Below are 27,924 nucleotides of genomic sequence, written 5' to 3' on the forward strand. Positions count from 1 at the left end.
GAATCCATGCTGTGGCCCGGGACCAACCCCTCCATATGTGACAGAATCCCCTACCCCAGAACACTCACAACCACTAGTTTCACCATCAATCCCATCCTCTCTCTCTTACCTCATCAAGTTCTTCCCCTCTTCTGGATCATTTTAGGTAGCATAAAAATGTTACTTTACCTCCCATGTTTAAAACAAAAACATCAACAACCACCTTCTCTTGACTCCTGTAACCCCCACCCTGCTTTGCATCTTGTCGCAAAATTCTACAGTTCCCTATTTTCACTGTGGCCTCTTTCCCATTCTCCCACACTCTCTTGACCCAATTCCATTAATGTTTTTTCCCTCACCACTCTAGAGAAAAAGCTTTTGTAGCAGTCATCAATGAAATCACGTTGCTAAATCCACAGCCAATGTGCAGTCTTCTTCATCCTTGACTGATTAGAACCATATGAGGAGGTGGATTACTCCCTCCTTCTTGAAATACTTTCTTCCCTTGGCTTTTGAAACATCAGTCTCTTGCTTTTCCTTCAACCTCACTTGGTTTACCTCTCAGCCTACTTTTTTAAAAATTCCTTTTCATATTTCAGCCTCTAAATATTGTACTTATCCCCCTGATAGATACTCTGATGATTCCCAAATTTCTACCTCCTGAACTCCAGACTTGGGTATTCAGATCTCCATGTAACATTTCCACTTGCATGTCTAATAGGCAACTCAAAATAGAGCCCTTGAGGTCTCTCCTGCCCACACAAACCCTTCTCTCTCAGTGCTATGGACTGAATGTTTGTGACTCCCCAAAATTCATATGTTGGATCCCTAATCCCCAGTGTGATGGCATTTGGAGTTGGGGTCTTTAGGAGGTAGTGAGATTTAAATGAGATCATGAGGATAGAGCCCTCATAATGGATTTAGTGCTCTTTTAAGAAGAGGAAGAGACCAGAGGCCCTTCTACTCTCTGCCATGTGAGGATACAGAGATGTGGCCATATGCAAACCAGGAAAAGGGCTCTCTTCAGGATTCAAATCTGCCTTGACATCATGATCTTGGACTTCCCAGCCTCCAGAATTGAGACAAGTAAATGTTTGCTGTTTAAGCCATCCAGTCTATGGTATTTTGTTACAGCAACCCAAGATGACAAGAAACCCAGTATTTCCCATGCAGTAAATGGCACTACCAAACACCTACCTGCTTGATGCAAAGTCAAAGTTTGGAGTCATCATTGAATCTTCTCCTCTCATACTTCAAGTCCAATTCCCTTTCAAAATCTGTTGGTTCTGACTTCAAAATATATCCAGAATCCAACCCTTCCTCATCTGCTACACTGTTATCAGACTCCTTCCAATAACCACATCACACCTTGCCTTTGATATCACATAATTTCTCATCTGGTTTCCCTACTTCTGCTCTTGCCACTGCATAGTCTCTTGACACAGTAGTCAGAGGACTTCTTTCAAAATAAAGTCAGGTCAGGTCATTTCCCTGCTCAAAACCTTCTAGGGACATCTGATCTCACCAGGAATAAAATCCAAATTCCAATCATGTCCTACGAGGCCCTGCAAGACCTGGCTCCTGTCTACTTCTCAGACCTCATCTCCCACCACTGTTCCTCTTACTATTTTCCATACATACTGGCCTTTTTATCATTCTTTAACCACATTAACCACACTCACAATTCTGTTGTAGTGGTTAGGACACTTTTCCCCTAGATACTCACATGGGTTTGCTCTCATTTTATTGAGGTCTTTATTCAAATGTCTCTTTCTGAGAGAGACTTTATCTGACCACTCTATATAAATTATTCCGATCTGTCTTCTTACTCTGCTTTACGTTTTTTTACTTGCTAACTAATGATATATTCTATATTTATTTATATCTTTCTCATCTCTCATTAGAACGTAAGATCCACAAGAGACTTTGTTTCTTATGTCCATTGCTGTATTCCTGGAGAAAGGATGATTTTTTTCACATAGTAGACCCTTAAAATATTTGTTAAATAGATGAAGAATGAAAGAACGAATGAGATATTATGTTAGGATCCTTTACTCACAGAGCATCACAGTTATTTCTGTGATTCCAATACCACCATGGGATTACAAGATTCCCAGTCTGATGTTGTGCCAGAAAATGAACAATCAGGTCCTTGGTAGTCAACATACCTTTGGTTATACCTTTGGTTACATGATGCTATTTTTGAGCATTGATTCCAACTTCCTTCGATCAGCTTCTTGGACCTCATAAATATCCTACACAAAAGTCATAAACCCTAGACTCAACATCTACAAACTCCACCTCATTTGGATATTGCATTCTAGCTGGGCTCCAGTCTCTCCTATCCATTTCCCACCTCCTTCTCATTCTCAGTGGAAGATCAAGCTTCCTTAGGAGATGCCATTTCCAGCTCACCGTTCAAATAACTTCAATCTCCTGCTTCTTTGGAGCTATCAAGAAAATCCCCTCATTGAGGCTGGAGAGGTGAGGTAGCCCTTTCCTCATGGCTTTGGCCAAGTCTTGTTGATGCCAGAATTTGGAAGAAAGGAGACCACTAGATGGAATCAGGGAAATAAGAGGATATAACCAGACCTTGAGCAGAGGGTTTCCCTCCCTTTTGTAAGAAATTAAGATTTTTCAGAAATTAATAATGGGGTCACACTGAGGTCGTTTTGACATCAGCCCTCAGGCAAACACTCATAAAGGCAAAAGAACTCTGAAGGAGCTAATTCTAAAAGAGTTGTCTTTTAATTGAAATAAGAATATCTCATTGGGTTGCACTGATCACCCTTAAAGCTGAGAATACTTCATAGGTTGTACTTTTCATGCCTCTAGAGAGTTCAAGAGATGACACTGAAGATCAAAACAGTTTCACTGTTTTGATCAAAAAAGTTCACTCGTTTTTGTCACGGCCTGGGCATGTATCTCCTAGGCTTGATGGCCTTTTGCTGTGGAATTTATCTGAGAAATTACCGGTCTGCATCCCTAGGTGAACTCTTTATCAGTTGCTTCTTGGAGTGAACTTCTAAGAGTTGAATCAGCCCAGTTCATGGCAAAAGTTGAAATGCAACCCTTAACAAGTCATTTGTGATGACATGGGGATGGAATGGAAGACCTGAGCAGCAGTTCTTTGGTTCTGTGCCTACAACATAACTACCCTGATAAATACCAAACATAACTTTTTTCTCCACATGACAGGTGGAAATTTAAAAGAATACATCATTAAAGCATAACAAAGATGTTAGAATCAGAAAGACATTGATTCATAGATCCAAAGCACGTTCCAGTCACTTGTTACCATATCTCCCTGGGTGAGTTCCCTAACCCTCTGAAGTCCTATGGTCTCATCTGTAATATAGGGTTAAAAAGTGTCAACTACATCATGGAGTTATTAACAGATTGAAGTGAGATCATTAAAAGTGCTGAGCACAGAGTCTGTCTGTTGTATAGTTCATATTCAAAAGTTAGTTGTATGTATTAGCAACGGTTGCCACAATGATGCTGAATAGCAAGCCACCCTCAAACTCAGTGGCTCACAATAATTCACATTTATTCTTTTGTTCAAGAGTCTGCAAGCCATTTGCATTACTATGGGCCCAATTGGGCAAGCTGGGCTTGGCTCTGGGATGTTGGTTGGGTTCAGTTCAGTTCCATGTGTGTTTATTCCAAGGCTAAGAATTAACAGCTGTCCGAGCCACGCTTTTCTCAAAATGGGTCACCAGAACACCAAGCTAAGCCAAAAGATACAAGCACATTTAAGGTCTCTGCTTCCATCACATCTAATAACATTCCATTTGTCAAAGCAAGTCACATGGTAACCCCAACATCAATGAGGTAGGGTAAATTTCACCCAGAGTAGTTTAGGAAAGGAACTGATTATTCGATGAAAGATAATTTCAACTATCACACTATCATAATAATGTTATATTAAAAGATGATGATAATGATGATGATGATGATGATGATGGGTAGGTAGAAAAATAATCATTGATTCTTTCCACTGCTTTTGCTTCATTGCCAATTCTGTGCCAGGGTCTACCTTAGCCACTTTCCCAAGTAATGTGAAGCTTTCCTAACCATATGGTGATTTTGATGTGTGGCTTTAAAGGATGATTTCAGAGACATCTGAGTTGTGCAAATTCTTTCCATCAGCTTGGGAACAGACAAACACAAACTAAACAGGTGACCAAATGCAACCTATTCTTTGCTTGTACACCTTGTACATTCATGGTTTTTGTGCCTCCTTGGACATCTCTGAGCCTTAGTTTTCCTAGTCTGAAAAATGAAAAGATGTTCTCTTAAGTTCCCCCTACTTTACTGAGTATTTTCCATAAATGAAAGGACTTCTCCTTTACACAGGTTAGTCTCATGCATTTTAAGCAAAACAGAAATGCATTGAACATAGTTGATGGACATTCATCAGAGGGAGGACTCAGATCAAATGCCAGCTTCTGTTCAGCCACAAAATAATTCATGGACAATGAAAGGGATTCACAACATGAATGCTTTGGCCGTTGCAGTGATGAGCTAGACAACTGGAAGAGCACAGTCCAATGTAAAACCAAATGTCATGTCTTAGGAATTCCCTCCTATAATTACAGAAGTGGAGCACATGGGGTGGAGGTAGGGGAGTTAGATATGAGATATGAAGGAAAAAAGAAGATATTTATCAAGTGTTATTTGGCAATACAACCTTCTTGCTGCCCCTTATTCATTGTTCAGGCCTACAGGAAGGAGGAGAAGGCCTCTCAACCACCCATGGATGGCAGCTATCAAGTCTACAGAAACAACAAATGAAAGAAATCTTACTGAGTTTGATCATCTCTATTCTGCAATTCCATTGGTTAATTAACCAGCAGAAAAGCACTCAAGCTACAAGGTAAAGAATTTGAGTTGGGTATGAGGAAGCTTTCCCATCTTAGGAGGCTAATCAATATTGAAATATCTTGAAGTTAGTTGACAACTTGTCTCTCCCAATCTCTTGGTATGGAGGGGTGAAGGAGGACTGACTGACATTTATTGTTAATAAGGAACAGACAGTCTCACATACAGTATCCCATTAAACACCATAAGAGTCCAGCCAGGTAAGTACAATAACCTGAAATATTCAGAAAAGAATGCAGGATTGTTTGGATTAACACATTATTACCCAAGGACATGCTGTTAGGAAATGGTGGAAATAACCTCAAACCTAGCCTCTGATTTTTCCAACATATTGCATTTTGATCTTTAAAATATGCACGTAGATTCAGAAAGTTCTATTGGTTATGGCTCAAAGCGGGGAGATAGACTAAATTAATGCTCACAAAATCCCTTTCAGTCCCAGACATCTGTGAGTCTATGATATACAGCAAATGATTTCCTCTGCAAACCCAAACCCTAGGGAACATGTACATATTTTTTCATTGTTTTCAGCTGTCAGCTCCTTGACTACCCCTCATGGCCACTTTGCAAGTCTTGATTGCCAAGCATTTATTTTCTTTTTCCAGTTTGTCTGGAAGACAGAAAACCTCAGGAAGGGATTGTTGGGCTTTTGATGTAAGGCACATGAAATATTTGTAATTATGGATTACATTTTTGTACCCAGTAAATGACTGAAAGGAGTCCTGTAATAGAAACTTTTAGAAGATAATGGAATGTGTCAACTATATCAAAAAATTATGTGCTTGCTCTACCTCTGCAAACTGTGATAAATAGTCTATTGTCTGGACTTGGCATTTTCTTTTGCATTGTAAAATTATTGTAGCCCTTGTCACTGAATTTTTAGTTAACAACTCAAAGAAACCCTTGGACTAGAATTCACCTTCTTGATGTCAGATACTGCACAGGGTTACCTATAAAATAATAAAAATAATAATAGTTCAAAACTTCAATTTATTTATACCCTTATCCTAGATGAAGGAAATATGTATTTTTTTAGCAAATTTATCTGATTAAAAATGGGGCGTGTCTCATGCTTGAGTAAAAATTTGCATTCCTCTAACCGAATAATGAAATGAGAGAAAAAGCACTTATTCTTCATTATTTATGTTTCCAATTGTGTCCTTTGCATAATTGCCTTGAAACAGAAGCACATTATTAAAATGGACAATCAATAACAGCAATAGAATTCCCAAGCAGAAGAACAAAATATAAATTAAAACTTCCTGTTAAATCTCAACAGTATATAGTGTGGCCTGACCAAGAAGAATTGAGCTTGTTTAAACGTATATAAATCAGAAAAAAACAGTAAGAGTGAATGGAAATGAAGAGGGATCAAATCTAGACACAGGACTGAGGTGAGAATTTTTCAAGCTTGAAAAGAGTGGCACACATAACAAAGGAAAAGAGCAATAGGTATTTCACATACACACTACAATTTTTCTCAAAATTGCTTTACAGGCAAATAAACCAGGGGAAATACTTGCTCCAAACAGGACAAAGAGTGATATCCTTAATAAGAGAAGAGCTCATGCCAAAAAGTAATAATAAAAGCATCAAGTTCCCAATAAATAAAGGGGGGAAAGAACAAAGACAATTTAAAACAGACACATCAATGTCTAATAAACATTCAAACATTTTTCAACCTCATTCATTATCAATGAAATGGAAATTAGAATAACAATGAGATGCTATTTTTAACCTTTCAGATTAATAGAACTGTAAAAAATGAGAGTATTCAATACTAGAGATTCAGTGCTGTGACGCAGACACACTCAACACAGCTGGAAGGATTACAAAATAGTTTGAGCCTTCAGGAAAGGAATGGGGCGTAAAATGTGAGAGCCTTTAAAATATTTGTAATATTTGTAATCCTCACTTCCAAAATTTTGTTTCTGAAATTCTATTGATGGAAATGATCTGAAATTAAGACAGAGTTTCCTGTTAAAGATTTTCATTGCAATGCTGTTTGAAATATTAAAATTTGGAAACATACTAAGTTTCCAAAAATAAGGGTGATATTAAACACATTGGAATAAAAAATGTAGCCACTCAAATATCTGTAAAATATTTTGAATAATATCATAAAATGCTTAGGTTTTAGTGTAAAACATAAAAGTAGAGTATAAAATTTTATATGTGGATTGAGATCAAAGATGTAAAATATGTATAAAAAAATGACTGGTATGGATTATAACAAAATGTTAATCATGGTCATATCTGGTTGGTGAGATTACAGGGAGAGTGACCATGTAATTTATTTTCCAAGTGGGGACATGGGAGATGAAAAGGGGGCTGGAACAATGGTTACAAACTGAATTGTTCCAGTTATATGGTCACACTTCTCACAGATCATCTTCAAGTTAATTTTTGCTGGGCTCTTCCATTCAAAATTTCTCAAAAAATCTTTTCTCCCCCAATGTTCATTGCAGCACTATTTACAATAGCCAGGACATGGGAGCAACCTAAATGTCCATCAATGGAGGAATGGATAAAGATGTGGTACATATATACAATGGAATATTACTCAGCCATTAAAAAGAACAAAATAATGCCATTTGCAGTGACATGGATGAACCTAGAGACTGTCATGTTGAATGAAGTAAGTCAGACAGAGAAAGACAAATATCTTATGATATTGCTTATATATGGAATCTAAAAAAGTGGTACAAATGAACCTATATACGAAACAGAAATGGAGTCACAGATGTAGATAACAAACTTATGGCTACCAAGGGGGAAAGTGGGGTGGGGGAGGGATAAATTGGGAGATTGGGATTGACATATACACACTACTATACATAAAATAGATAACAAATAAAGACCTACTGTATAGCACAGGGAACTCTACTCAGTACTCTGTAATGACCTATATGGGAAAATAATCTAAAAAAGAGTGGATACACGTGTATGTATAACTGACTCACCTGCACAGCAGAAACTAATACAACATTGTAAATCAACTATACTCCAATAAAAAATTAATTATAAAAAAAAGAGTTTATAGAATAAAATTTCTGCATAGGAATGAAAAAAAACATCTTTTCTCAAAGTTTCCAAGGAGAATCTTTCTGATTACAGAGTGCTAAACTCACAACCCACATGTCTATGAGAAGGGACATATCAGGGAGCACCTTCTGGCAGTAAAACCTAATGGGAGTGTTCCTTTCGTTAAAGTCCTTATATATTTTTCAGACCAGTACTATTTCTTTTACAAAAAGATTCCTTCTCATTAACAAAATGTTACATGTTCAACCAGGTGACATTTGACAACATCTGGCGACATTTACTTAAATTGAAGTATAGTTGATTTACAATATTGTGTTAGTTCAGGAGTAAAGCATAGTGATTCCATTATTTTTTTTTTCAGATTATACCCCATTATAGTTTATTACAAGATATTGAATATAATTCCCTGTACTGTACAGTAAATCCTTGTTGCTTATCTATTTTATGTATAGTAGCTTGTACCTATTAATACCATACTTTTAATTTATCCTCCCCCCTTCCTTTCCCATTTTGTAACCATAAGTTCATTTTTTATGTCTATGAGTCTGTTTCTATTTTTATATAGATTCATTTGTATTATTTAGATTCCACATATAAGTGATATTATATAATATTTGTCTTTCTCGTCTGACTTACTTCACTAAGAATAATATCCTCTAGGTCCATCCATGTTGCTACAAATGATAATATTTCATTCTGTTTTATGGCTGAGTAATATTCCATTGTATATATACACCACATCTTCTTTTTAAAAAAATTTTATTGGAGTATAGTTGCTTTACAATGTCTTGTTAGTTTCTACTGTACAGCAAAGTGAATCAGCTATATGTATACATATATATCCCCCCTTTTTTGGATTTCCTTCCCATTTAGGTCACCACAGAGCATTGAGCAGAGTTCCCTGAGCCATACATTAGGTTCTCATTAGTAATCTATTTTATGCATAGTATCAATGGTATATATATGTCAATCCCAATCTCCCAATTCATCCCACTCCCCCCTTTCCCCCTTGGTATCCATAAATTTTACCTCTATGTCTGTGTCTCTATTTCTGCTTTGTAAATAAGATCGTCTATACCAATTTTTTCAGATTCCACATATATGAGAAATTATATTGATTTGCTGGGTAAGTAGAAGAGCTCAGTAAAAATTCATTTGTAGGTGGTCTGGGAGAACTGTGGTTTGGAAAATGCTTGGTACGAGAAATAGATGAGGAGAGGGGAAAGATTTAATGTTGCGTGAGCATATACAAAGCCCAAAGTAGTTTTGCAAAGTAGTGAGTTCCCTGTCACTAGAGGTATTTGAGTTGGGACTGAGTGACTCCACCAGGGATGTTCTTAAAGAGAACTGAAGGCTGCTTCTGAGATACCAGCCCTGGGATCTGGGGTTCTCTGGAAGACCAGTCCCATCCCAATCACAGTCCCTAGCTTTTCTCAGGACTGGGCTCTACCCCAGAGAGGTAAGGCTGTCCAGGCAGTTCACTGCAGGTGCAGCCACACCTGAGCAGAGTCAGAGCTAGCAGGGAGTGGGGAGCTGAAACTCTACTCAGAACACTAGCTTATATTTGATTATACTCTTTTCAAAGTAGTTTCACATACCTTTATGATTTTTCAAAAATTGTATATTTTTTTATTGAACACAGAACATTCCCAGGATTCCAGAAACCCTCTAATTCCCTCTCCTAATCATAACCCTTCTTCCCCCAAAGGTAACCAGCATCCTTACTTCTTGTTCATCTGGCTTGTTTTTAAATCCTTCTAAATGGAATCATGCAAGATGCGCTCTCTACATCTGCCTTCCTTCACCCACCATTATGTTTGTGAGATTTCTCCATATTATTACTCTATAGCATTTAATTCTCATAGAAACACCAAAGGGGGGGGGCGGTTCAGAAGGGCTCTGCAACTTGACATGGAGATAAGGAAATGAACCCAAGAGATTAACTGACTTGTCCAAAGTCATGTTAACCAATAACTTGTCAGTAAGTGGTACCCGGATCTCCAGGCTCCAGTCTAGTTTTCTTCCCTTGCACTGTGTTGACAGCCCCAAGAAGTATGGCTTTGTGGGGACAGTGTGGGGACTGAGTTTCCACATTTGGCTCTCTTACTCACCACTTTTGTGACTTTGGGCAGGTCTCCTACCTTCTCGGGAACTTGAATGCCTCTTTTGTAGAATGGTACCCTGATATCAATGTCTCCGAGGCAGTCAGTTAATGGTTGTTAAGTGGATGAATAAATGGGTGGTCCTGGAAAGACAGTCTCATACCAGGGGAAGTTCCAGTGAAAGACTAATTTTGACACATTGGTTAGGATTCACTGAGCTATCATACTAGATGACTAGAAGGGAAGCAAACAAAATTAAAACAATGATCTAGCCTTTTCCAACATCTGAAAACTTGCTTTTATGCAGAAGACCTGGATGACCCACTGTACACCCAGTGTCACCTAGAAGATCAGGTCTAAGTGACAGCTCCTCTCATTAGCCCTCTTAAAGCTCTCAAAATGTTTCTCAGAACCCCATTTGCTCCAGGCTTCGGTGTTATGTACAAAAATGTCAACTTTTCAAAGCAAATCTCTTCCTGAGTTTTTGACATGCGTGCAGCACTGGTGAATTTGCAACAATCTCTGGGATAGCATAGCTTTTCTCAAGCAGAATGTAAAAACAATCCAGCTGGCAGACCAAGCTGAGAAATCCTCGTTCGTCTAAGTTAGATTGTGCCTAAATTCTCTCTGGGGTTTTACTTATTTTTCAACTTGCTCTTGCTGTGAAAGTTCCATCTTCTAAATGTTAAGTCACTGAGTCATAAAAAGATGTGACATGACCACAGCTAGCAAGCAGTGTCAGTTTTTCTGTAATGGTCTGTATGTGTGGTGCTAGCTGTGGAAATTTTGGAATGGTTTTCTAAATATTGTGACATCCTTATCCTTTAATATATGTCATCACTATAATTTATTGAGCACTTAGTGTGCATCAGACTGTGTTAGCTACACTTCTGGTGTTTCATTTAATCTTTATAGTAACCCCCTTAAGACAAGATTATCATCATCATTTTATGGAGAAGGAAACAGACCCAGAAAGGTTAAATAACTTTTTCAAGGTTAAACAATTCATAAGTGTCAGAGTTAGAACTCATGCCTAACGCTGTCTGATTTCAATGCTAGTTCTCGTCCCTCTCTTCTATGACTCATAGCAGGAATGAGGGGACTCTAACATAAGAGGTCTAGAATGTGGGACCCAAGGAAGAAGATGGAATCTCACTTTGCTGATTTGCACAGTCCTATGGGAGTGGGTGCTATGATTTCCCCAAGTCCCAATGACTTGATTATCAAAGAATACAGCCCACCATGACTGGAGAGGATCAGGTTCTGGCACACCTGTCAAGAAGGAGGTCAGGTATACTTGTCTAGACCCCAGCCTATGTCTGGCCAAAACAAGCTGCCTGCAGGCACTCTGAAGGAATAGAGAACAGCTTTCCAGATTTTTCTTCCATCACCAAGGTGAAGTGCTCTCTGCTGCTCTATCATGGTTCTTTATTTAGCATAGCAGTTCTGTTCTGCCAAAACATCCATTCCAATCCATTCCAAACATAAGTGCTTAACATAACAATAATAATGTAAAGAAAACAACAACCCACTCTTAGGTAACCTCCAATAGTGAGTCCCAGACATTTGGAAGAGGAAGGAAATATAAACATTGCTGCTGCCTTTGAGGGTAAGGCCCCGTGGTACCTTTGAAGGTGAGAGAAGCATCTCTCTTTTTCATTCTTCTTTGTTTTTAGAGCCATTTAGGTCTTTAAAGTAACACAAATTGGGGCCCTAAGTCCTGAATTCTTCCTGCTTTTTATATCTACTCCCACACCATAGTCTAAGCCACCATCATCTCTCCCCAGGGCTGCTTGAGCTACCAGACTGGGCTTCATTTCTATCCTTGCTTTCCTACAATGTATTCTCTTCAAAGCAACCAGTGTTCTTTCAAGCACATACATCACACTCTTTTGGGGACAGAATTTATTTTCCAAAGATGGCTGCGTCAATAGATCTTGTTCCACATGTTCTTACAATGTCATATTGAGACTCTACCATCACTAGTAGGGTCTATGTTCCCTCCCCTTGACACTGGGTAGGCTTTTAGGATGGACTCCATGAGTATTAACAGACTAAGTTAATAAAGGTGATACAAGCTATTACCAGGCTCTCTCTCTTGAAATGTTTGCCTTGGTAATCCAGCCACCATCTTGTGAGGAAGCCAAGCAGGTACATGGAAGCTCCAGGTGCAGTCCAGCTGAGGTCCCCGTGGAAAGCCACCACTCCCCACCAGACATGTGAGTTAGCAAGTCTTCAGATGACTGCCAACCCCAGTCTTAGAGCAGCCCCAGCTGCACCAAGTTGAGCCGAGGAGAGCTGACTCACCAAGCCTTGCACACAAACAGATGTCGTCACTGTGTCAAGAAACTACATTTAGGGGACGTTTGTTACACAGCAATTGGAAACTGGAACTACATCACTCCCTTGCTTGAAATCTTCCAATGATTTTCCAATGCCATGTGAAGAAAATTCCACATCCTTACTTTGCTCTACTAAATTGTGCATGATCTAGCCCATGACAATCCCTCCCATCTCTTTAGCCCTCTGGTCACTGCACTGTAGCCACATGTTCCTTTTGCTCCATGGAATCCACTGAGCTTGTTCCAATCTCAGGGTCACTGTTCCCACTGTTCCTTCTGCCTGAGTGCTATTCCTTGGTACTTGGTATAACTGGATTATTCTCATAATTCAGGTTCTGGCTCAAGCATTGCTTCCTTCACTGGTCACCAGAACTGGTCTCTGGTCTCTGGGTTTCTTTCAGATTAGCAGGCACACATATAAGATTAGATGGTCAGTGTGACATATTTTTCCCCAGCCATGTTCAGCTGCAGAGATGCAGGCATGGAATAGGTGCAGAGTGGAATTTGTTTCAAACAGAGTTAGAGCCTTATCAGGTGAACTCATTGCTCTTGACCCCTTTGAAAGCAACTCTGCTTCAGTAAACACTGTTCCCCACAGAGCCTCCAAGGGTGCTTTTCACCAAGACAGTATGCTAATAATGAAGTAGTCAGAGTCTTAAGATGTGTTTATCAGGTTCTGTCTGAGTATTATTTGGCTCACTGGCAGTGAAAGAGAGAATCTTGGTATACAAATTCCATGGTTCTCTTTAATCGTCTTTAATTCTTCAAAATTTATTTGTTGAGTGTCCATTGTCATCAAGGAGGCTATATTCTAGTGAAAGGGACAGATGCTAGGCAGACAAATAAAGAATAAATAAAAAAAGTGTATGTCAGCGTGTGATGATATAAGAGGGAATGGGAGAGGCTTAAATAAATGTGTCAGCCATGCAGCTATCCACGGATGAGTGTCCTAGGAAGAAGGAGAAGCAAGCACAAAGTCCCTGGTTTGTGAGCATATGTGGCATGTTTGAGAATCAGCAAAAAAACAGTGTGACTGGAGTGCAGTGAGAAAGAGAAGAGGAGAAGGGATTGAGGTCCCAGAAACACCCTGACTAAATCTTATATGGACTTGTGGGACACATCAAAGACTTTTCCTCATGCTCTGCGTGAGATGGGAAACTGCTTAGTTTCATGGTGTGACATATATTCTGGCTGCTGGCTAAGGAGAGGCCGTAGAAGGACAGAGAAGAACAGGAAGTCCAGGTAGGAGGCTCTTCCAGTGATCCAGAAATGGAGTCAGTGGTAGAGGCTTGTATGAAGGTGTTAGAGGCTGGGGTAGTGATAAGTGGTCAGATTTGGTATATCTTTCGAGTTCAGAGCCAATATTTGCTGACGGATTGGCTATCTGAGGTGAGAAAAATGGTGTCAACAGTGATTTCAAGTTTTAATCTTGAACAACTGCGAGGATGGAGTTGCCATAGACTGTGATGAATGAGATGGTAAGAGGTGCAAGTTTGGGGATAATCAGAAATGTCAGGAATTATATTTCATGTAGGTTATGTTTCAAATGCCTCAGTGTCTATTAGACAGGCAGCATTATACAGGCAGCTGGATATATGGGTATAGCTTTTGTAGGAAATGATTAAGCTAGAGATATAAATTTGGTAGTTATCAGGGCATAAATGGTATTTATGACATTAATCATGACACTAGAAAATCTCACTAAGAAATGGATATAGATAGAGGAAAGAAGTCCAAGAAGTGAGACCTGGCAATTTCCAACATTTGGTGATAGGAGAGAATGGGAACCACTGAGTGATTAGGGAGGATTGACCAATGCTGTGTGAAAACTAACTATAAGAAAGTCCCTGGAGAAGGAAGGAGCAACCAACCACTTGAAACACTAATGAACAAAGTAAGATGCATGTTGAGCATTGCCTGTTGGATTTGGAGATGAGAAGATAATTGATATCCTTGACAGGAACTATTTCAATCGTGGGGAGAGGATGAAAACCTGAATAACAGTCGGTTCGGGAGAGGAAAGGAGGAAAAGAAATGCAGACAGTGATTTCATTTGAGTATATTTATCCTGCATAAAGAGCATAAGATGGGAGCAGTAGCTAAAGTCAGGATTTTTTAAAATTAGAGTCCATAGATAATTAAGTTTCAGTTGGCTCAAAGATAAAGGGCACCCGCAACTAGAGAAAGCCCTCGCACAGAAACGAAGACCCAACACAGCCAAAAATAAATAAATTAATTAATTTAAAAAAAAAAAGATAAAGGGCACGTTGAGAGGAGGGGCTGAAGATAAAGAAGACTTTGCTAATGGCTTCCTTCCAAAAGCACAGTAGGAGGGCGTTGGGAGTTAGGGGTGGCAATGGGGTCAGATTAGGGTGTGTGGAGAGCTTTAAAGACAGATAATGGGAACTACCTGAGAGTCTTAAACTTCTTATGGTAGCTGATATATAACAGGAAAAGGGATGTTATGAAACTAGCCACAAATATGACTGTTTGACTCTGATCCCAGATCCATTCTCTGCCCTTCTCTGTGTCTTGAGGGTCTAGCTTCCTTGCAGGTTGCATCATTAAGGCTACTTTGTCCTCTGAATTCCCATTGGTCAAAGCCAATGGGAAGTTCCAGGAGGAGATCAGAAGGCAGGAAGAGAGAGAGGTCAGCATTTTTCCTCTGCTTCCTTCCTGCTTCCTCCAATTCTGGCAATGACTGCATTTCTTTAAGTACGAGCTCTGTGGGCACCCCCTCCTCTATGGCTCCAGATCATGCTGGTCAAGGGTTACTGATTTCTTCTGCCTTTGCTAGTAATCACCTTCTGCCTTTGGTAATCACCATCCTTGTTTGTTCTCACATCTCTGTCCATACCTCAGCCAATAGCCTCTTCATTATATTTCTCCAGTTAAATGACCATTTGAGAGGAGACCTTTAAGATAGCAGAGGAGTAAGATGTGGAGATCACCTTCCTTCCCACAAGTGCATCAGAAATACATCTACATGTGGAACAACTCCTACAGAACACCTACTGAATGCTGGCAGAAGACCTCAGACTTCCCAAAAGGCAAGAAATCACCCACATACATGGGTAGGGCAAAAGAAAAAAGAAAAAACAGAGACAAAAGAATAGGGATGGGACCTGCACCTTGGGAGGAAGCTGTGAAGGAGGAAAAGTTTCCACACACTAGGAAACCCCTTCACTGGTGGAGACGGGGGTGGGGGGGAGAGGGGGGGGAACCTTCAGAACCACGGAGGAGAGCACAGCAATAAGGGTGCAGAGGGCAAAGCAGAGAGATTCCCGCACAGAGGATCAGTGCCGAACAGCACTCACCAGCCTGAGAGGCTTGTCTGCCTACCCACTGGCCGGGATGGGTGGGTGCTGGGAACTGAGGCTAGGGCTTTGGAGGTCAAATCCCAGGGAGCAGACTGGGGTTGGCTGCGTGAACACAGCCTGAAGGGGCTAGTGCACCACAGCTAGCCAGCAGGGAGTATAGGGGAAAGTCTGGAGCTGCCTAAGAGGCAAGAGACCATTGTTTCAGGGTGTGCAAGGAGAGGGGCTTCAGAGTGCCACCTAAAAGAGCTCCAGAGAAGCGGGTGAGCCACAGCTATCAGAGCAGACACCAGAGACGGGCATGAGACTCTAAGGCTGCTGCTGCAGCCACCAAGAAGCCTGTGTGGAAGCACAGGTCACTCTCCACGCCTCCCCTCCCAGGAGCCTGTGCAGCCTGCCACTGCCAGGGTCCTGTGATCCAAGGACAACTTCCCCAGAAGAACACATGGTGCTCCAGGCTGTTGCAACATCCTGCTGGCCTCTACCACCACAGGCTCACCCCGCATTCCATAACCGTCCATCCCCATGGCCTGAGTGAGCCAGAGCCCCCTAATCAGCTGCTCCTTTAATCCCGTCCTGAGTGAAGAACAGGCTCCCTAAGGCAACCTACATGCAGAGGCAGAGCCACATCCAAAGCTGAACCCCAGGAGCTGTGCAAACAAAGAAAAGAAAGGGAAATATCTCCTAGCAGCCTCAGGAGCAGTGGATTAAACCTCCACAATCAATTTGATGTACCTGAATCTCTGGAATACCTGAATAGACAACGAATCATCCCAAAATTGAGACAGTAGACTTTGTGTGATTTTGTCGGTATAGCTTTGCTTTTACCATTTGTCCTATGGTTCTGTCGGTCCGTTTTTTATGTTGTTGTTTTTTTGTATAGTTTTTAGTGCTTCTTATCATTGGTGGATTTGTTTTTTGATGTGGTTGTTCTCTTCTTTCTTTACTTTTTTTAAATTACTTTTTAATTTCTTTACTTTTAGTAATTTTTTTATTTTTTAGTTTTAATTATTTTATTTTACTTTTTTCTTTCTTTCGTTTTTTCTCCCTTTTATTCTGAACTGTGTAGCTGACAGGGTCTTGGTGCTTCAGCTGGGTGTCAGGCCTGTGCCTCTAAGGTGGGAGAGCCAGGTTCAGGACTTTGGTCCAACACAGACCTCCCAGCTCCATGTAATATCAAACAGCAAAAGTTCTCCCAGAGATCTCCTTCTCAACGCTAAGACCCAGCTCCACTCAACGACCAGCAAGCTTCAGTGCTGGAAAACCCATGTCAAACAACTAGCAAGACAGGAACACAACCCCACTCATTAGCAGAGAGGCTGCCTAAAATCATGCTAAGTTCACAGACACCCCAAAACACACCACCAGATGTGGTCCTACCCACCAGAAACACAAGATCCAGCCTCATCCATCAGAACACAGGCACCACTCCCTTCCACCAGGAAGCCTACACAAGCCACTGAATGAACATTACCCACTGAAGGAAGACACCAAAAACAATGGGAACTATGCACCTGCAGCCTGTGAAAAGGAGACCCCAAACACAGTAAGTTAAGCAAAATGAGAAGACAGAGAAATACACAGCAGATAAAGGAGCAAGGTAAAAACCCACCAGACCAAACAAATGAATAGGAAATAGGCAGTCTACCTGAAAAATAATTCAGAGTAATGAGAGTAAAGATGATCCAAAATCTTGGAAATAGAATGGAGAAAATACAAGAAACGTTTAACAAGGACCTAGAAGAACTAAAGAGCAAACAAACAGTGATAAACAACACAATAAATGAAATTAAAAATTCTCTAGAAGGAATCAATAGCAGAATAACTGAGGTAGAAGAATGGATAAGTAGAAGAATGGATAAGTGACCTGGAAGAAAAAATAGTGGAAATAACTACTGCCAAACAGAATAAAGAAAAAGAATGAAAAGAAATGAGGACAGTCTCAGAGACCTCTGGAACATTAAATGCACCAACATTCGAATTATAGGGGCCCCAGAAGAAGAAGAGAAAAAGAAAGGGACTGAGAAAATATTTGAAGAGATTAGAGTTGAAAACTTCCCTAATATGGAAAAGGAAATAGTCAGTCAAGTCCAGGAAGAGCAGAGAGTCCCACACAGCATAAATCCAAGGAGAAACATGCCAAGACACATATTAATCAAACTATCAAAAATTAAACACAAATGAAAAATATTAAAAGCAGCAAGGGAAAAGCAACAAAAAACATACAAGGGACTCCCCATAAGGTTAACAGCTGATCTTTCAGCAGAAACTCTGCAACCCAGAAGGAAGTGGAAGGACATATTTAAAGTGATGAAAGGGAAAAACCTACAATTAAGATTACTCTACCCTGCAAGGATCTCATTCAGATTCGATGGAGAAATTAAAACCTTTACAGACAAGCAAAAGCTAAGAGAATTCAGCACCACCAAACCAGCTTTACACAAAATGCTAAAGGAACTTCTCTAGGGAAGAAACACAAGAGAAGGAAAAGACCTACAATAACAAACCCAAAACATTTAGGAAAATGGTAATAGGAACATACATATCAATAACTAACTTAAAAGTAAATGGATAAAATGCTGCAACTAAAAGACATAGACTGGCTGAATGGATACGAAAGCAAGACCTGTATATATGCTGTCTACAAGAGACCCACTTCAGACCTAGAGACACATACAGACTGAAAGTGAGGGGATGGAAAAAGATATTCCATGTAAATGGAAATCAAAAGAAAGCTGGAATAGCAATTCTCATATCAGAAAAAACAGACTTTAAAATACAGACTATTACAAGAGACAAAGAAGGACACTACATAATGATCAATAAATCAATCCAACAAGAAGATATAACAATTGTAAATATTTATGCACCCAACATAGGTGCACCTCAATACATAAAGCAAATGCTAACAGCCAAAAAAGGGGAAATCGACAGTAACACAATCATAGTAGGGGACTTTAACACCCAAATGGTCACCAATGGTCAGATCATCCAAAATGAAAATAAATAAAGAAACACAAGCTTTAAATGATACATTAAACAACATGGACTTAATCGATATTCATAAGACATTCCATCCAAAAAGAACAGAATACACTTTCTTCTCAAGTGCTCATAGAACAATTTCCAGGATAGATCATATCTTGGATCACAAATCAAGCCTTGCTAAATTTATGAAAATTGAAATCATATCAAGTATCTTTTCTTACCACAACACTATGACACTAGATATCAATTACAGGAAAAAATCTATAAAAAATAGAAACACATGCAGGCTAAACAATACACTAACAAATAACCAAGAGATCACTGAAGAAATCAAAGAGGAAATCAAAAAATACCTAGAAACAAAGGACAAGGAAAACACTATGACCCAAAACCTATGGGATGCAGCAAAAGCAGTTCTAAGAGGCAAGTTTATAGCACTAGAATCTGATCTCAAACAACAAGAAAAATCCCCAAAAAACAGCCTAAACTTACACCTAAAGCAATTAGAGAAAGATGTACAAAAAAACCCCAAAGTTAGCAGGAGGAAAGAAATCATAAAGATCAGGTCAGAAATAAATGAAAAAGAAATGAAGGAAACAATAGCAAAGATCAATAAAACTAAAAGCTGTTTCTTTGAGAAGATAAACAAAATTGATAAACCATTAACCAGACTCAGCAAGAAAAAAGGGGAGAAGACTCAAATCAATAGAATTACAAATGAAAAAGTAGAAATAACAATTGACACTGCAGCAAGACAAAGGATCATGAGAGATTACTACAAGCAACTCTATGCCAATGAAATGGACAACCTGGAAGAAATGGACAAATTCTTAGAAAAGCACAACCTTCCAAGACTGAACCATGAAGAAATAGAAAATATAAACAGACCAATCACAAGCACTGAAATTGAGAGTGTGATTAAAAATCTTGCAACAAAAAAAAGCCCAGGACCAGATGGCTTCACAGGCGAATTCTATCAAACATTTAGAGAAGAGCTAACACCTATCCTTCTCAAACTCTTCCAAAATATAGCAGAGGGAGGAACACTCCCAAACTCATTCTACAAGGCCACCATCACTCTGAAACCAAAACCAGACAAAGATGTCACAAAAATGAAAACTACAGGCCAATATCACTGATGAACACAGATATAAAAATCCTCAACAAAATACCAGCAAACAGAATCCAACAGCACATTAAAAGGATCATACACCTTGATCAAGTGGGGTTTATCCCAGGAATGCAAGGATTCTTTAATATACACAGATCAATCAATGTGATAAACCATATTAACAAATTGAAGGAGAAAAAACATATGATCATCTCAATAGATGCAGAAAATCTTTCAAAAAAATTCAACACCCATTTATGACAAAAAACCCTCCAGAAAGTAGGAGTAGAGGGAACTTATCTCAACATAATAAAGGCCATATATGACCAACCCACAGCCAACATCTTTCTCAGTGGAGAAAAACTGAAAACGTTTCCTCTAAGATCAGGAACAAGAAAAGTTGTCCACTCTCACCACTATTATTTAACATAGTTTTGGAAGGTTTAGTCACAGCAGTCAGAGAAGAAAAAGAAATAAGAGGAATCCAAATTGGAAAAGAAGAAGTAAAGCTGTCACTGTTTGCAGATGACATGATACTATACATAGAGAATCCTAAAGATGCTACCAGAAAACAACTAGAGCTAATCAATGAAACTGGTAAAGCAACAGGATACAAAATTAATCCACAGAAATCTCTTGCATTCCTATATACTAATGAAGAAAAATCTGAAAGAGAAATCAAGGAAACACTCCCGTTTACCATTGCAACAAAAAGAATAAAATACCTAGGTATAAACCTACCTAGGGAGACAAAAGACCTGTATACAGAAAACTATAAGACACTGATGAAAGAAATTAAAGATCATACGAACAGATGGAGAGATATACCATGATCTTGGATTGGAAGAATTGACATTGTGAAAATGACTATACTATCCGAAGCAATCTACAGATTCAATGCAAACCCTATCAAACTACCACTGGCATTTTTCACAGAACTAGAACAAAAAATTTCACAATTTGTATGGAAACACGAAAGACCCAGAATATCCAAAGCAATCTTGAGAAAGAAAAATGGAGCTGGAGAAATCAGGCTCTCAGACTTCACACTATACTACAAAGCTACAGTAATCAAGACAGTATGGTACTCACACAAAAACAGAAATATAGATCAATGGAACAGGATAAAAAGCCCAGAGATAAATCCACACACATATGGTCACCTTATTTTTGATAAAAGAGGCAAGAATATACAATGGAGAAAATACAGCCTCTTCAATAAATGGTGCTGGGAAAACTGGATGGCTACATGTAAAAGAATAAAATTATAACACTCCCTAACACCATACACAAAAATAAACATAAAATGGATTAAAGCCCTAAATGTAAGGCCAGACTCTATAAAACTCTTCGAGGAAAATATAGGCAGAACACTCTATGACATAAATCACAACAAGATCCTTTTTGACCAACCTCCTAGAGAAATGGAAATAAAAACACAAATAAATAAATGGGACCTAATGAAACTTAAAACTTTTGCACAGCAAAGGAAACCATAAACAAGATGAAAATACAACCCTCAGATTGGGAGAAAATATTTGCAAATGAAGCAACTGACAAAGGATTAATCTCCAAAATTTACAAGCAGCTCATGCAGCTCAATACCAGAAAAACAAACAACCCGATCTAAAAATGGGCAGAAGACCTAAATTGACATTTCTCAAAAGAAGATATACAGATTGCCAACAAACACATGAAAGGATGCTCAACACCACTAATCATTAGAGAAATGCAAATCAAAACTTCAGTGAGTTATCACCTCACACCAGTCAGAGTGGCCATCATCAAAAAATCTACAAACAATAAATGCTGGAGAAGGTGTGGAGAAAAGGGAACCCTCTTGCACTGTTGGTGGGAATGTAAATCGATACAGCCACTATGGAGAACAGTATGGAGGTTCCTTAAAAAACTAAAACTAGAACTACCATACGACCCAGCAATCCCACTACTGGGCACATACCCTGAGAAAACCATAATTCAGAAAGAGTCATGTACCACAATGTTCATTGCAGCTCTATTTACAATAGCTAGGACATGGAAGCAACCTAAATGTCCATCGACAGATGAATGGATAAAGAAGATGTGGCACATATATACAATGGAATATTACTCAGCCTTACAAAGAAATAAAATTGAGTTATTTGTAGTGAGGTGGATGGACCTAGAGACTGTCATACTGAGTGAAATAAGCCAGAAAGAGAAAAACAAATACCACATTACAACACATATATATGGAATCTAAAAAAAAAAAAAAAGGTTCTGAAGAACATAGGGGCAGGACAGGAATAAAGATACAGACGTAGATAATGGACTTGAGGACATGGGGAGGGGGAAGGGTAAGCTGGGACGAAGTGAGAGAGTGGCATGGACATATATACACTACCAAATGTAAAATAGATAGCTAGTGGGAAGCAGCTGCATAGCATAGGGAGAACAGTTTGGTGCTTTGTGACCACCTAGAGGGTTGGACTAGGGAGGCTGGGAGGGAGGGAGATGCAAGAGGGAAGAGATATGTATCTTAGGGAACATATGTATATGTATAACTGATTCACTTTGTTATAAAGTAGAAACTAGCACACCACTGTAAAGCAATTATACTCCAATAAGTTGTTAAAACAAAAAAGTGACCATTTGATTCATGCCTGGACTCTGGTGGTCTTCTCTTCTACTGCTAACAGGGTTACCATATGTCTGGTTCTGCCCAGTACAGTTCTGATTTACATGATTTATGCCAGTGTAATTATTAACATCATACCCTTTTGTTCTCAAAATTATTCAAGTTTTGGTAAACGATATAGTCATCCTACCCCTGGTCCGCTGGTTCCATTTGGTATGGTCCTGAGTACCCATGAATCTGAATCTTCTGATAACCTTCCCTCTGGGCAGTGTCTTCTTTGTCTCTTGCAGTGTTTCCTGTGAACTGAGGGGCTGGGTATCTAGGAAAGGGAGGAGGGAAATGAAGAGTATAATTTGGTCTTTATTTTCATTCTCCCAAGACATTAGGCTAAAAGCAAATGAGAAGACAGGTGTCATCTTGTTTATGATTTACATTTTTTCATGCTTAATCATGTATAATGAAGAAACGCTTCCCTTGGGTCATGGGCTCACTAGCTTCTTACCGTCCCTTATTTGAGATTCATATAAAGGCAACTCTAAGAGTGGCACGGGTGAATTGAGAAATGTCAGGTGGCAGTGCAACCTTCAGCAAGTTAAATTAAGTTCTGTTGGCCTTGATTTCCTCAACTGTAAATGGGAGGATTAATAGTACCTACCTAACTAGGTGAGTAGGATTAAATGAGTTAGTATATAAGATGTAAAAGAAGTGCCTGGCACATAGTAAGCACTGTGCAATTGTAACTCCACCATACACACACACACAGAGTGATGGGGAAAGCTTGTATGGGATGGGGATGAACACTCATGTAACAGAGGGAAGAAAGTGAGTCTCCTCTCTTGAGAGGAGCACTGATGCAAACTGTGTTACAGATCCCTGTAGTTTGCTGAAACAAGGGGCTATTTCTTGCTTGGAAAGAGTGTGCATTTCTAGGAAAAGAGAGAAAAGGAAACCTGTGCTTGCTTTAATTCAAGTCTCTTCAGAGCAATCTACCTTTGAGCTCCCAGAGAGCAGTCACCTTGGGATATGGGGGACAGTTCCTAGCAATGTGTACATATTTTTGGTTTTTAGTTCTTGCCAACAAAACAAATGAAATCAGCCTTCATTTTTTAATTAATTAATTAATTTATTTATTTATTTTTGGCTGTGTTGGGTCTTCGTTTCTGTGCGAGGGCCCTCTCTAGTTGTGGAGAGCAGGGGCCACTCCTCATCGCGGTGCGCAGGCCCCTCACCGCCGCGACCTCTCTTGTTGCGGAGCACAGGCTCCAGACGTGCAAGCTCAGTAGTTGTGGCTCACGGGCCCAGCCGCTCCGCGACATGTGGGATCCTCCCAGACCGGGGCACGAACCCGTGTCCCCTGCATTGGCAGGCGGACTCCCAAGCACTGCGCCACCAGGGAAGCCCCTCAGCCTTCATTTTTATGAGCTGACATAAATTCTGGGTGTGAGGTTGTACGGTAGATGGGTGTGTCAGCATGGATCCAACCTGAAGACAAACACTACAAAGTAATTTGGACAGTGGAAGTGTAATAGAAGTAATCATTAAGTTATGATAGGGGAGGAACAATAAAGATAGAAAACTCTAAATGGTACGCTGGCACTGCGGGAGAGTACACGACAAAGGACAAACTTGGAAGAGGTTCCAATCTCATTGCAGAAGGTGTGGTTGTAGCCCACTGAGTGGCAGAGAAGGTCACTGGCTTACAGGAGCCCCAGCTGGTCCACAGTCACTGGGCAAACAGGAACAAACTGCTTGGGCCTACACATAGAGGGGGTCAGTGTCCGTCCTTGGGGTGCACAGCTCGGAGTGCAAGTATTTGCATCAGGAAGTCAGGAAACAAACTCTGGGGGATAGCCAAGCAAAGACTGGCAGTGGACATGCAGACATAGCTGAGGGGCTACTATAGATGCAGGGCCTGGAGTGCGGTGCCTGAGTTGGTGGCACCATGGGCAACAGATTAGATTACTGAGGCTGGTAGACATCCAAGCAGAATATGGAGGGGAGCTGGAGAGGTGTCTCCCTGCTGGTACCTAAAGCACTTGTGTGTATGGCTTGGGCTGGTCCAGATCCAGGTGTGGCCATGGGATCACTAGGTCAACTCTGCAGGTATTAGGAAATATCTTTTACTCTCATATTTATCTATCAGATGATCCATCCTAATTTCTGACAACTGTTCCTCTGCAGCATTGTAATCCTGGTCACACTGACTAAAAACTCTCCTTGGCCATTGTCTGTGGCAATACTCCAGATGTAATCATACTGGTAAAGAATACACCAAAAACATTGCTTCCTGTGCCTGGCACCCTATAGAAGAGTTTCCCGGGATTTTTGTCAGCTTTTTAAGCAACTATACAAAGGTTACATCTAAGTTAATGCACTGTGCCCAAAGCAATAATCACTTATGTGTGGTATATAATTGACCTTACCTATGGTTATGATAGTGGATATAGTCTTCCAAGCTATCGTAAAGTATATTTTGCATTTTTATAATCACAATATTAAGGACTAGAAAATGTATTCCGAGGTAGCATTTCTGTGAGTGACATGCATTTTCAGTCTCATTACCAGGACGGGTCATTAGATAATCTTCTGATGGCATTGGGTAAATGTATTTCTTAACACTGTTCTCCTGGGATAAACAGATAAAGTCATCATTTTGTTCACTGTGGTGTCTCTAACTCTCAAAATGACTGAGTGACCATAATGGTATTCCATGAGGATAGGATGTATTGACTGTGGGTTGGCTTTTGGTTTCCTTAGCAACTCTCTCCTAGGGACACCATGGCAGCCACATTTATTCAAAGTTAGGATTCTAAAAAAAAATGACAGTATTTCAATTGAGATTTTATACACCTAAATTAACTTTGCTCAAGAGAGATGCATTTTGCATTGCTATCATTTTTTAGTTTGTGTGCTATTTCTCATTAGAATAGAAAATTCTGCCCTCAGAGGAGAGTTGGCTGTGAGGGGAGAGTGCTGTGGGTAGAGGAGATTAGAAAGGTTTAATAACCTGAGTCCCAAAGAGGAAATGGTTTTCTCTTAGCTCCATTTTCCAATACAACCCCGAGGGGAACTAATTTAGAATCTAAGCAAACCCTGTCAAATACACAGTCTCCTTAGCACCATGCTATTCAACCCGAGTAGAAATAACTTAGTCTTTCCCATTGTTTTTCTAGAAAAAGCTGATCTCTGTGTGAAATTTATTACCATTTCCTAAACCAGGGTTTCTCAAGCTTGACCCCACTTGTATTTTGGACCAGGTGGTTCTTTGTTATAAGGAGCTGCCTTATCTATTGTAGGATGTTTAGTAGTATTCCAGGTCTCTACCCAATAGATGCTAGCAGATACCCTCCCCCACTGTAACAATAAAAAATCTCCAGACATTGTCAAATATTTCCTGGGGGGCAAAATGGCTGTACTTGAGGTCTATTGTCCAAAAGAAAGGTGTCATGGGATCCCATGAATAACTCACTGCCATTCTTCCTTATCAGTCCTCACTTTCAGCTTCCTAAGCTAGGTAACTTATGCCCAGAATGGGCATGAAAAGTCCATGAAAGCCCATGCCCAGAATGGCGATTTAAGACAGTTATGCTGTATTTACATATTATTTTAAAAGTATTTATCAATTTGGGATTGACATATATACATTACTATGTATAAAATAGATAACTAATGAGAACACAGGAAACTCTATTCAGTGCTCTGTGGTGACCTAAATGGGAAGGAAATCCAAAAAAGAGGGGATATATGTATAGGTAATGCTGATTCACTTTCCTGTACAGCAGAAACTAACACAACATTGTAAAGCAACTATACTCCTATAAAAATTAATTTTAAGAAGTATTTATCATTATAATATCATTGTCCTGTTTACCCATGAGAAGAGTTGATTTGATTCATCTTCTGGCCTCAATGTTTCTCATCTCTGTCATATCTACACACTTCACAGCCCACATTTCTTATAAATGTATGCATGTCAGAGGGAAGGAGCCAATGCTTCCCGGCCCCAAATATGAAAATTAAAAGAATAATAAAAAAATGAGAGAAAAAGCCATGGAGGAATCTATTATGAATTTCAGAGGACACAGTTTTATACAATATTGATCTTACTTGGCCTTACAATCAGCCACAAAATTAGACACATCTGGGGGGAAATTTTATGTTATATGTTTAAGTCCTAAAAGATTACTAGAATTTTTTTCCAACAAGATCTACTAGAACAAAAATTCTTAATCAATAAAACAATAGGTACTTCAGGAAGACTCATTTGGCTGTTCAGGATGAATTGGAGTATGCAGCAGTCTTACAGGAGAGAGCAAGGAGCAGGGGGGTGAGAGACGCTGAGAAGCTGCCCCTGCAGGAGACCAGAAGAAGCAGACTACAGTGCCTTTGGTACAGACACACTAATAAAGAAGAAGAATGTTTTAACCAATGTGTTGCTTCCTGACAACCATAGAAAAAAGCCACACATAGTCATTAGTATGCCCCAGGACTTCAGACCTGTGTCTTCTATTATAGACGTGGATATTCTCCCAGAAACACATCGTAGGGTCCATCTTTACAAATATGGCACTGAGAAACTCCTAGGGTTCTACATCCAGGACGGCTCCAGTGTCATGGTGACACCCCATGGCTTAGAGAAGGTGCCAGGGATCTTTATATCCAGACTTGTGCCAGGAGGTCTGGCTCAAAGCACAGGACTATTAGCCGTTAATGATGAAGTTTTAGAAGTTAATGGCATAGAAGTTTCCGGGAAGAGTCTAGATCAAGCAACTGAAATGAGGATTGCAAACAGCCACAATCTCATCATCACAGTGAGACCAGCAAACCAGAGGAATAACGTCATTAGGACCAGTCGGACATCCGACAGCTCTGGCCAGTCTACTGACAACAGCCTTCCTGGCTATCCACAGCAGATGGAACCGATTTTTGAGCCAGAGGATGAAGACAGCGATGAAGATGACATTATTACTGAAGACAATGGTGTGCCACAGCAGATCCCTAAGGCTGTTCGTAACACCGAGAGCCTGGAATCATTAACACAAATAGAACTCAGTTTTGAATCTGGACAGAACGGTTTTATTCCTTCTAATGAAGTGAGCTTAGCACCCTTAGCAAGTGGCACAAATACAGAATTTGAAACGCGTGCTCCAGATCAAAAACTCTTAGAAGAAGATGGAGCAATCATAACACTATGAAACCATCGCGTTTGAATGTTTTCTGAGTCAGGATGCCATGGAGACTTGTAAATTTGGCTAGTTTAAAGCATATATACCTCTGAACCAGTGATCTGGGATAGGCATGAAAAAAATATATTGCAAGCTTAAAATGTTATTAAAATAGTAGTTTGAAAATTAATATAAACTTCGTGGGTCAGAGGTGAATTTAAGTCTAAAACAAAGGGGCCTTTGTTAATGAAATGATGTGCTTTTGCTATTTTGTCTATAGAGAACTGGATGTTAGAGCACATTCCCAGAACTACACATGAGGACTAGATCATTTCCGTTTGAAGTGGTTGCATATTTGACCTGCTGTGCAGAGC

The 27,924-nt window shown here is 39.8% G+C and overlaps 1 protein-coding gene across 1 annotated transcript in view; it reads left to right on the forward strand.

Annotated features, from left to right (window-relative positions):
* The window catches only part of LOC132360069 (partitioning defective 6 homolog beta-like), a 191,780-nt gene extending 164,200 nt beyond the window's left edge, over window positions 1-27,580 (forward strand). Inside the window, exon 2 of the mRNA XM_059915183.1 lies at window positions 26,743-27,580. Coding sequence (XP_059771166.1) covers window positions 26,743-27,580 — 838 coding nt within the window. The remainder of the gene's footprint in view (window positions 1-26,742) is intronic.
* The last annotated feature ends 344 nt before the right edge of the window (window positions 27,581-27,924 follow it).

Source organism: Balaenoptera ricei, chromosome 2, assembly GCF_028023285.1.
Source record: "Balaenoptera ricei isolate mBalRic1 chromosome 2, mBalRic1.hap2, whole genome shotgun sequence".
Classification (NCBI taxonomy): Eukaryota; Metazoa; Chordata; class Mammalia; order Artiodactyla; family Balaenopteridae; genus Balaenoptera; species Balaenoptera ricei.